General features: G+C 36.4%; 1 protein-coding gene across 4 annotated transcripts in view; it reads left to right on the forward strand.

Moving 5' to 3' along the window:
* Positions 1–12,056, forward strand: part of smad4b (SMAD family member 4b) — a 179,902-nt gene that overhangs the window by 155,757 nt on the left and 12,089 nt on the right. For 2 of the 4 annotated variants that reach the window (XM_069923905.1, XM_069923909.1), the window contains exon 12: positions 536–3,603. The exons of the other annotated variants lie outside the window; for them this stretch is intronic. In XM_069923905.1, the coding sequence (XP_069780006.1) occupies positions 536–747 (212 nt within the window). In that variant the 3' untranslated portion in view covers positions 748–3,603. Of the gene's footprint in view, positions 1–535; positions 3,604–12,056 lie in introns of those variants that run through there. 4 annotated transcript variants of the gene reach the window in all.

Consider the following 12,056-nt stretch of genomic DNA (forward strand, 5'->3'; position numbering starts at 1 on the left):
GCTGCTCTCCTTGATGACACCAGGACAAGGGATTGTTCTGACTGCTTGCAGCTGGAAGACAGTGGCACACAGTTTGAGAGGGAGAATTGGAGGGTCAATAGGGAAAGGTAAATAAGAAATGGGGAGTCACCTGAAATGAGGGCATTTGTTCTAATTTCATGTCAAGTTAATTTTTTTCAACCTGTGAGGTCAGTTTGGCTCCAAATATTTTGGATAAATGAGGATTTCTAATTTGTTTTGGATATCTTCATTTATCCGAAAATTTTAAAAAATTTCAGATGAATGAGGATTTTGGAGAACCTGATTTTGGATAATTGGAGTTGTACTGTACATGCAATGTTGGTGATCATTCTACATATAGGATGTATCAGTGTTCCAGACAGGGGCCCTGGGAGCTGCAAACTTCAGGACACTCCAGTTATGATTTGTCTAAAGTGTGTGCATATTTATTTCTAACAATCTTGCATCCAATTAATTAAAGGTAAATTAATACTTTTAACACAATCTTTAGTATTAATCAAAGCTTTATTTTCAGGTTTGTCTGCTGCAGCTGGAATTGGAGTGGATGATTTGCGACGTCTATGCATTCTCAGGATGAGCTTTGTTAAAGGCTGGGGACCTGATTATCCAAGACAAAGCATTAAAGAAACCCCTTGCTGGATTGAAATCCATCTACATCGTGCCCTTCAGTTGCTGGATGAGGTGCTGCATACCATGCCAATTGCAGAACCACAACCCCTGGACTGAGTTGCTCTGGACAGTCACAGTCTTGCTTGAGTGGGATGGGGAGAAGATTCGAGTTCTGCCTTGCTTTAAAAACTGATGTATTTTACCATTGTTCAGCATCTTCTTTCAGAACAAAAAAAGTATGCAAAAGAAACAAACCAAAACTACTGTTTATTTTCTCTCATGACAAGAAACCCAGTATTCTAGGTTTAGTCTATTTTTTATATTTTGAAACTCCACCAGTATGGTTCACAGCCTGTATTATTTGTACCAGACTACATTTTAGTTACCAGGAATAACTTCCTACATTTAAATTCTGTGACAAATGATTCATTTAGATTAGTAACAGGCCATTCAGTCCTTTGAATTGGATACTTTTTCAGAATGAACCTCTGTGATGGCAGTAGGAAGGGTGGGAAGTTGGTTAGTGGTGACTGAAGTGAGTGGGGCAAAATGTAGGAATGGCGGTAGAACGATAAATCCAATACTTGTTTTTGCTGCCAATGTCAGAAGAGGCTGCACAAAGTAAAGGAGGGGATGTATCTCAATTTAGGAAACGGTCATAGTTTCTGATTTATATTTTAGATATTTCCAGAGCAGACAAAAACTGATTTCAAAATGGGTAGATGGATGGAAACCTTGTATAGCAACAAAATATTAAGGTGGCCAATCTCCAGCTACTCTTTACAGGTCCAGGCTTTCTTTATTTGAAAGAATACCTGTATTGGCACTTTATCAATTTTTTTTGTATACTGCACCCATGAGAGATCTCCTCTGCAGCGAGCTGTTTGTATTGTACAGTTTGTAGTTTGTTCTTCATTGTTAATATTTTCTTTATTTTTTTATAGTTTGGATTTTCTTTGTGATTCCTTTCTTTTTTGCATGTGGCCATTCTGTACTCACTCGCTTTGGCCAAAGTTTTCAGAATGCGCACAGGTTACAATCAGAAAGGAGCCTCAAGAAATACTTCCGATCGAGGGGGAAAAAGACTTGTAGGATTCCAGATCTTGCTAATAACACTAAAAGGTGGAATTTTTCCCTTGAGCTCTTTTTTTGTCCCCTCCAATTAAGCTGTTCTATTTTATCTAATTGAAGGGGCAGGCAAGAAAAGACGTACTTTGTCAGTTATGTTCCCAGTAAGTTGTGCTTTTTCAGCATTTGATGATGAATCTTAAAATTTGCAGCCAAATCAAATGTTATTTTAATTTTAACAACTCTTGGTATGAATAGATGTTTTGAACATCTTTTTTTTAAGATAATTCTGCAGTTTTAATCCTTAATGTAAATTACCCCAAAATTTTTGGAAAAAGTACATCACTTGAATTGATTCACCAGCAGGGATGGAGGGCAAACATTCTTCTCGGATGCAACCATAATTTAGAGTCAGAAACTGAATTGTGCTGTTAGATGTTTTTCAAGTTTCAAATGTTGAACGTGTAATCCATTACTGATAGCCAGTTTAGAGCTAAGGAAGAACTGTCCAAAACTGTGTGTCTAAGAATATTTCACATTATTGAAATCTAAATTTGGTGCTCTTGATTGTATCTGCTGATTGCTTTCTGTGAAATATATTCATACTTTATCACCATTACAGGTGTAACCAAATACAAAATGAAGTGTACCTCTTGTGAACTGTTTGTAATTTTTACAGGAATTAAAGTGATGACAGGAAGCTATCAATTTAAAACAGTTTTTAACACAAAATCAGAGTGTCTTTGAAAGACTTCGCTGTAATGTTGAACTTGACTATGTTGGAGTGCAACAAGTCATTATACTCGTCCAATTTTCTTTTGCACACCCCTCTTTCAGTGTTGATGGAATGATGTGCTTTCTGGTTCCAGGCTATTATTTAAATTGCGTCAGTGATTTGCTTTTGTAAAGCTTTTAAAACTTTACTAAAGGATAAGGGGGATTTTCTGGGAAACGTTTTCCTCCTTTTTTGATGTGTTTGTGTGCACATTTTGCAAATTCTTTACCCTAAGCTTAGGCACAGTTTGTAGTTAGAGACTACCTGTACTAGAAACCGAGTGTTATTAGGTTACTTAAAACAAAACATTGGTAAAGGTCTGAAATATCTATCTATGAATAGTAAAGACGACCCTTTTCTTGCATTCAATTATGGTATTTATTAACTGTGCTAAGAGATCGTACAGTGACATGATGTGGGTTAGGAGGAAATAGTGAAGAATTCCAATGAGATGGGAGTGCCTGTCTCGCACATGTATTTTAATTGGGAGAAAATTGCTATCTTAGAATACTAATTTTCTTTTAAATGTTTATATTTAAATCTAGGAATACCTTTCAGTTTGAAAATGACATATACTCAGCTTTTGAGTATTTGCAAGCCCAAGTCAATTTTTAACTCACTGAGTATCATGGGTTTTTAATTAATGTTTCGAAGCGGCGAGCAGGTGGAAAATAAACAAATCATTTTTGCACAAAGGATAGCAGCCCTGGAAGGTACCACTGATCTTCCAAATTTAGAGGGGAATATAGCATCTACAATATACTTTTATAATAGTCAATTTGACTGTGCTCAATTATGATTTTAGGAGAAAACTTGAAACAAAATTTATTGCGCATTGAAATAGCAATTCATACCTGTCCATATTAATTGATTAAATGTCGTGAAAACTGAGGATTGTGCAGATTACTTCAATACTAGATCTTTAACTAAGATTTATCATTGTGATTCAGGCATTCTGAAGTGTTATTTTGAGTCACTGTTTGATGAAATAACATTTACTTCACACAGCAGCACTGGAAATCTGTCTTGGGTAGAACAAGTTTAACAAAATGTCATTGGATGTTTTTGGTTGGAGTATGTATGCATTTTATCTTTTAAGCAAGTAGTATAAATAAAATGTTTGCAAACTATTTTCATTTTTACAGACTTTTTTTCAAAGTATAAATTTGGGCATTCTATTAAATCTGAAATATACATCCCCAAATACTTTACATTAAAACCTCTTGTACCCGGAATTCAAGCAATCAGCAAAAAAGAGAGGAAAATAAATAAGAATAATATAACAGGTAAAAAAATAGCAAGTTTAAAATCGTAAAAGTAAATGTTCTCTGAATAAACCTTTGGTGAAAATGGGAGTAAGTATTCAGCCAGAGGAGTGTCTTGGTTGAACTTTGCTTGTAGCAGTTGTTTGAATAAAGTTGTGTGAAACCGCAGTGGCGTCACCCAGGATGAAGAGATGGTTGATGCTGTTCGCCATTGGGGTGACTCACTTAATGTGTCTCCTTATCCCTGCTTAGTAAGAGTCATCCCGGTCGGAGGCTCTCTTTTTTTATTATTCGCCTTTTGTGCGGCTCCATGGAGGGGGAAGAACCTGCAGATGCAGTGACAATTAAATGTTTTCAAACTATGTGATTGAAAATAAAGCAAAATGCTTTAAGGTTCATTTATTCATGCAAGTGAAGTTTGTTCCATGTAAGTACAGTGTAGTATTTTTGTCTTTTAAACTATTGTTCTTAATGCAGGTGTATTAGTTAGGCATTGTAAGAGTGAGTCTCAAGCAACCGAAAAATGCACTTATCCGGCATCTACCAATCCCTATAGATGTAGGACACCAGGGGCTTTACTGTATGTCGATGATACTCTGTCGATGTAGACTGCAATAAATAATTTGCAGCTGTACGTCTGTCTTGATATGTGTAAGTGATATTGGCTAAATTAATGAATCAAGCTTTCATGTGGTCCCACTGGCTTTGTTGAGAACTTCATTTAAAATGTAAAGTACATGAAAGATTATTTCGTGTAAAAAGACTGAACAATAGAAAATGTCCCTGAGTGAAGAAGTTTCACTTAACCCATGACCTCTAGTTCTTGTCTCACCCAAGCTCAGGGTAAATGCAAGCAGGACTTTTTTTTACTATCTTCCCCTCAATTTTGCATACCTCCATCAAATCTCCCTCATTCTCCACACTCCAGGGAATAAAGTCCTAACCTATTCAGCCTTCCCCTCTGCAAATCCTGCCAGCATCCTTGTAAACTTCTTATGCACACTTTCAATCTAATTGATAGCTTTGCTGTAGGTAGGTGACCAAAGCAGCACATAATGCTGCAAATTTGGCATCACCAATGTTTTGTACAACTTCAACATAACATGCCAACTCCTGCATTCAGTACTTTGATTTATGATGGCCAGTGTGCCAAAAGCTTTCTTTATGACTACCTGCAGTGCCACTTTCAAGGAATTAGGCATCAAAATTCCCAGATTCCTCTGTTCTGTACTCTGCCGTTCCATTCCATTTATCATATAAATCCTACCCTGATTGTCCACTACTCTCCCAATCTTAGTGTGATCTGCAACTTTGCTGATCCATCTTACTGCTTTAGCATCTACATTGTTGATACAGGTGAAAAACAATAGTGGTCCAAGCACACCTACAGTCAGAGGGGCAATCATCTACGACCACTTTCTGGCTTATCTCATAAAGCCAATGTTAAATTCAATTTATGACCTCGTCCAGAAGGCAGAATGACTGAAATTGCTTGACCAACCTTCCATGTGGAACCTTGCGCAAGTCAATGCAGTCAACACCTTGAAAAACTTTAGATTGGTTAGACTCCTTGCATCCCAATAAAAATATCTGTTTAAAGTCTGCTCAGTGGTCAGAGCAGCATCGGATATTGTTTGGAATGTTATTTGTTGAAATTTCTTCCTTAAATCTGGCAGGGAGATGGGAACCAGAGTGTGATGAGTAGATAGTGAGGTGGAGAAGCATAATTCTCATACAAGGACTCCACGTAGACATAAATCAAAGGTTTGTACTTGATAGAAATGTTCTCAGGTGTATTTATTTCAATGCTAGGAGTATTGTTGGAAAGGGTAGCTGATCTGAGGGCATTTGGGATTATGACATTATTGCTATTCGTGAGACAGTTGCAGGAGGAGCAGGACTGGCAGCTCAATGTTCCAGGGTTCCGTTATTTCAGACGAGATAGAGGGGGAGGGATGATAGGGAGAGGAGGGGCATTGCCCATCAGGGAAACTATCACAGCTGTGCTTAGACAGGACAAAGCCCAGAGGGCTCGTCTTCAGAGAACATATGGGTGGAGCTGAGAAACGGGAAAGGTATGACCACACTCATAGGGTTGTATTATAGACTGTCCAATAGTTAATGAGAATTGGAGGAGCAAATCTGCAGGGAGATAGCGGACGGGTGTAAGAAACAAAGTTGTGATAGTTGGAGATTTTAACTTTCCACATATTGACTGGGACTTTCATACTGTAAAGGGGCTGGATGGCTTGGAGTTTGTCAAATTTATGTATATATTGATTTAGAAAACTTCTTAATATTTTTGATTAAGAGGATGCAATACTCTTAATAGGGAACCAGGCAGGTCAGGTGACAGAAGTATGTGTAGACGAACATATTGGGTCCAGTGACCATAATGCCATTAAGGATAGGTCTGGTCCTTGAGTTGAGATTCTAAATTGGAGAAAGGCCAATTTTGTGGAAATGGGCAAGAGTGGATTGGGTGAAGTTATTTTCTGGCATGGATTGTGTTCAGTAAGTGGAAGGCCTTAAAAAGCAACATTTTGAGAGTTCAGAGTTTGCATGTTCCTATCAGGATTAAAGGCAGAGTTAACAGGCATAGAGAACGTTAGTTTTCAAGGGAAATTGGCAATTTGGTTAAGAAGAAGAGAGGTGTAAAGCAAGTATAGGTAATAAGGAGCAAATGAGGTACGAGAAGAGTATAGAAAATGTAAGAAAATACTTAAGAAGGAAATCAGGTTGGCAAAAAGAAGACGAGGTTGCTTTGGCAGATAATGTGATGGTAAACCCGAAGGGTTTCTACAAGAATGTTGAGTAAAAGGATAGTATGGGACAAAATTGGTCCCCTAGAAGATCAGAGTGGTTGTCTATGTGTGGAGCCTAATGAGATGGGGAAGCTCTTAAAACAATTTTTTTAAATCAGGAAACTGGCATGCTGTATAAGGAAGGAAGGGAAATGAGCAGTAGTGGCATGGAACATATAGAGATTAAAGAGGAGGAAGAGGTGCTTGCTGCCTTACAGCAAATAAAGGTAGACAAATCTCTGGGTCTGACCATGAGGGTCACTAGTCTAGAAATTACAGGGTACCTGGCAGAAATATTTAAAATGTCCTTATCCCTGGGTGAGGTGTCGGAGGACTGGAGGGTAGCTCATGTTGTTCTGCTGTTTATAAAAGGCTCCAAAAGTAAACAGGAAATTACAGGCCGATGAGACTGAAATCAATACTGCGTAAAGTATTTGAAGGTGTCTGAGAGATTGGATATACACATATTTGACAACCAAGGGCTGATCAAGGATAGTCATCATGGCTTTGTGTGTGGTAGGTCATGTTTAACAAATCTTAAGAGTTTATTTTTGAGGAGGTTACCAAGAAAGTAGATGAAGGAAAGGCTGTGGATGTTGTCTACATGGACTTTAGTAAGGCCTTTGACAAGGTCCCACATGGGAAGTTAGTTCAGAAGGTTCAGACACTAGTATCCATGGAAAGTTTGTAAAATGGATTTGAAATTGGCTGAATGGGAGAAGTCAGAGAGTGGTAGTGGATGATTGCTTCTCAGAATGGAGGCCTGTGATTAGTCGTGTGCTTCAGGGATCGATGTTGGGACAATAGTTGTTTATTATCTATATCAATGATCTGGATGATAATGTAGGAAATTGGATCAGCAAGTTTCCTGATGACACTAAGATTGGAGGTGGTGGAGGAGTCACGTGATGGATAGTGGCCGGTCAGGGAATTCCAGCCCTCTCCGGAAAAGTTGAAAAAAAACGCACAAAACACAAAGGTACAAGAGTAAAAATTAAAACAAAGTAAAAATAAAGGTGAGAAGAAAATGGCAGCGAAGAGAGAAAAGTCGAAAACAACGGGAAGAAGAGAAGATGAAAGAACGTCGGAAGAAGAAGGTGAAGGCCTTACCTGTCCGAGGAGGCCCGCCGCGGAGAGAGAAGCCCGCTCCCTCAGGTCAGTGGAAGTCCCGGGCTCGGGTCTACAAAAATGGCTCGTAGAGCCGAGTAAAAGTGCGCGATGCACATGAAAAAAAAACACACTGACGGGAGGGGGGAACAGCTGCGGATTCGATCTCCACAGCTGAGAGAGACACCTGCAACACAGCAACAGGTGCAGAATACAGAAAATAACGACAACAAGAAAGAAGAGGGTAAAAAGAAAACAAGGAAACAACAGATGGTCAACCCAGAGGAAGAAGAAGAAGAACAGAAAGAAATGGAAGAAGAAGAGAAAGGCAAGACAATGGATATATCTTTTTTTTTAAAGAATATATGGAATCAGTGAATGAATGGCAATTACAAGAATTTAATGAGATAAAAAGAAGGATTAAGAGTGCAGAAGAATAAAATGAATAAAATAGAAATGGTCATATCAAAGATAGGAAAAAGAGTGGATAATGTGGAAAAATGAGAAATAATCGTAGAAATGGAAGTAGAGGACTTAAAAGAGAAATTAGAAGAATCTAATAAAAAAGTTAAAGAGGCACATGAGCTGTTAGCTCAGAAGATAGATATAATGGAAAACTATACTAGAAGAAATAATATAAAGATAGTGGGCCTTAAGGAAGATGAAGAAGGCAAGAATATGAGAGAATTTATAAAAGATTGGATCCCCAGGTTCCTAGGAAGACCAGAATTACAGGAAGAAATGGAAATAGTGAGGGAACATAGAACATTAGCCCCGAAACCACAAGCGCAGCAAAAACCAAGATCCATTTTAGTAAAATTTTTAAGATATACAACAAGAGAAAATATATTGGAGAAAGCAATGAAGAAAATAAGAGAAGACAAAAAGCCACTGGAATACAAAGGTCAAAAAATTTTTTTCTATCCAGACATAAGTTTTGAACTCATGAAGAAGAGGAAGGAGTTCAATACAGCAAAAACGATCTTATGGAAAAAAGGATATAAATTTATGTTAAATCACCCAGCGGTACTTAAAATAGTTATTCCAGAGCAACAAAACAGACTATTCTCGGATCCAGAGGAAGCACGAAAATTTGCAGAACAGCTACAAAACAAGCAGAGAGATGAAGACATGTAATGAGAGTAAAAATGACCACGAACTATATGTATGTGTGTATATATATAGATGTGTATGTATACATGAGTGTATCCGTATTTAGAGGAAAATATATAGAGTATAGATAAGAATTAATAAGGGAATGAAAGTGAATAGAGGGAATAAGGAGGGAATTAAAAGAGTGACCTTTGTTATATATGAAAATTGAAATCTTTTCCGGGGGAGGCTGGGTGAGGAGGAGTTACGGTCACTGCAAAATCAGTTGACGCTTGCGAGTGAATTCGCAAATCCAAATGGAGAGGGGAGATGTGGTTGCCCGGCAAGGGATAAAGGGCAACTCAGGAGGGGGAGGGGAGAATGGGGTTAAAGAAGTTTTAAGTAGGAAAATAAGGAAAATGTTTGATGTTTTAGAAATGTTGACTTATAAAGTGTTCAAAACAAGAAAGCAGAAATGGATAAGAAGGCAAGGTGATGATGGAGAAACAGAAGGGGAAGATAAACAAAGTATAAAATTGCTACGTTGAACTATATGACTTTAAATATTAATGGAATACATAACCAAATCAAAAGAAAGAAACTGCTAAATTTACTGAAAAAAGAAAGAATTGATATAGCATTTGTGCAAGAAACACATTTAACTGAATCGGAGCACAAGAAATTAAAGAGAGATTAGGTAGGACATGTAACAGCAGCTTCGTATAATTCAAAAGCAAGAGGAGTAGCTATATTAATCAGTAAAAATATACCAATTAAAATAGAAGAGGAAATAATAGATCCAGCAGGGAGATATGTAATGATAAAATGTCAGATATATTCGGAGTTTTGGAATCTACTCAATGTATATTCACCTAACGAAGAAGATCAAAAGTTTATGCAAGATATTTTTTTGAAGATAGCAGATATGCAAGGGAACATATTAATAGGAGGGGATTTCAACCTTAATTTGGATTCAAATATGGACAAAACTGGGAAAAAAATTAACAGAAAGAACAAAGTAACCAAATTTATAATTAAATCGATGCAAGAAATGCAACTTTTGGATATATGGAGGAAACAACACCCAAAGGAAAAGGAATATTCATATTATTTGGGTAGACATAAAACATACTCAAGAATAGATCTATTTCTGTATCAGCTCGTATGCAAGATAGAGTAAGAAAAACAGAATATAAAGCTAGAATATTATTGGACCATTCACCCTTGATATTGACAATAGAGTTAGAGGACATCCCTCCAAGAATGTATAGATGGAGATTAAACTCCATGCTACTTAAAAGGCAGGATTTTAGAGAATTAATTGAAAGTCAAATTAAAATGTACTTTGAAATAAATACAGAATCAGTGAAAGATAAGTTTATACAATGGGATGCAATGAAAGCGTTCATTAGAGGGCAAGTAATAAGTTATGTAACCAAGATGAAGAAGGATTACAATCAGGAAACAGCAGTTGGAAAGGGAAATAGTAAATATAGAAAAAGAATTAGCAATGAAGGAAGATACAACTAAAAGAAGAGAATTGGCAGATAAAAAAATAAAATATGAAACACTACAAATATTTAAGGTGGAGAAGAACATAATGAAGACAAAACAGAAATATTATGAACTAGGGGAAAAAACGCATAAAATTCTAGCATGGCAGCTTAAGACAGAACAAGCTAAGAAAATGGTATTGGCATCAAGGAAAAAAGACAAACAAATCACATATAATCCAACGGAGATTAATGAAAACTTTAGATGGATTCCCAATAGAATTCTATAAAACATTTAAAGATTTATTAATTCCTCCCCTCCTGCAAGTAATCAACCAGATTGACAAAACACAAAGCTTACCAGATTCATGTAAAACAGCAATAATTACAGTAATACCAAAGCAAGGGAAAGATCCACTCGCACCAGCGTCATGTAGACCAATATCATTACTTAACACAGATTATAAGATAATAGCTAAACTATTAGCAAACTGTTTAGCAGATTGTGTACCTAAAATGGTAAATCTAGACCAAACTGGATTTATCAAAAAAAAGATGCACAACAGACAATATTTGTAAATTTATTAACTTAATTCATGCAGTAGAAGGGAGTAAAGCACCAACAGTAGCAGTTGCTTTAGACGCAGAGAAGGCCTTTGACAGAGTAGAATGGAATTATTTATTCAAAGTATTGCAAAAATTCAGTTTACCAGAGAAGTATATTAATTGGATTAAAGCATTATATAAGGGGCCATTGGCGAAAATGACAGTAAATGGATATACATCAAAGCAATTTAATTTAAGCAGATCAACAAGGCAGGGATGCCCACTATCACCCTTATTGTTTGCGTTAGCTATAGAACCACTAGCAGAATTGATAAGAACACAAAATAATATAAAAGGGATAAAAATAAAAGATAAGGAATATAAAATCAGTCTATTTGCGGACGATGTTATAGTATACTTAACAGAACCAGAACTATCAATAAAAGAATTATATAAGAAATTGAAGGAATATGGAGAAGTGTCGGGTTACAACATTAACGTAAATAAAAGTGAAGCAATGCCAATGAATAATGCGGATTTCTCAAAATTTAAGGAGGAATCACCATTCAGATGGCAAATGCAAGCAATAAGATACCTAGGTATACAAATAAATAAAAATCTCGGCCATGTATATAAACTCAATTATTATCCACTAATGAAAAAATTACAGGGCGATTTAGAGCATTGGAAAGATTTACCACTAACACTAATAGGAAGGATAAACTGTATTAAAATGAACATTTTCTCAAGGATACTATACCTATTTCAGGCAGTGCCAATACACTTGACAGAGAAATTCTTCAAAGAGTTAAAGAACATAATAAGGAAATTTTTATGGAAAGGGGGGAAACCGAGGATAGCACTGGATAAATTAACAGAATGGTATAAACAAGGAGGCTTACAACTGCCAAACTTTAAAAATTATTATAGAGCCACACAATTAAGATACCTATCAGATTTTTATCAAACAAGGGAAAAGCCAGATTGGACTAGATTAGAACTAGATAAAATAGGGGAAAAGATACCTGAACACATATTATATAAATGGGATGAAAAATTGGTACAACGTAGGAGTTCTCCAGTATTACATCGTCTGCTCAATATTTGGAAGAAGATTCATGTAGAAAGGAATAAAACAAATTACCAAAACTAATAATGACGCAAAATAAGCTACTCCCTTTTACAATAGATAACCTTTCCTTTAGAGAATGGGAGAAAAAAGGGATCAAAAGAATAGAAAATTGTTTTTCAGGAAATAGATTATTATCCTTTGAAC

Source organism: Narcine bancroftii, chromosome 3 (genome assembly GCF_036971445.1).
Source record: "Narcine bancroftii isolate sNarBan1 chromosome 3, sNarBan1.hap1, whole genome shotgun sequence".
Lineage (NCBI taxonomy): Eukaryota > Metazoa > Chordata > Chondrichthyes > Torpediniformes > Narcinidae > Narcine > Narcine bancroftii.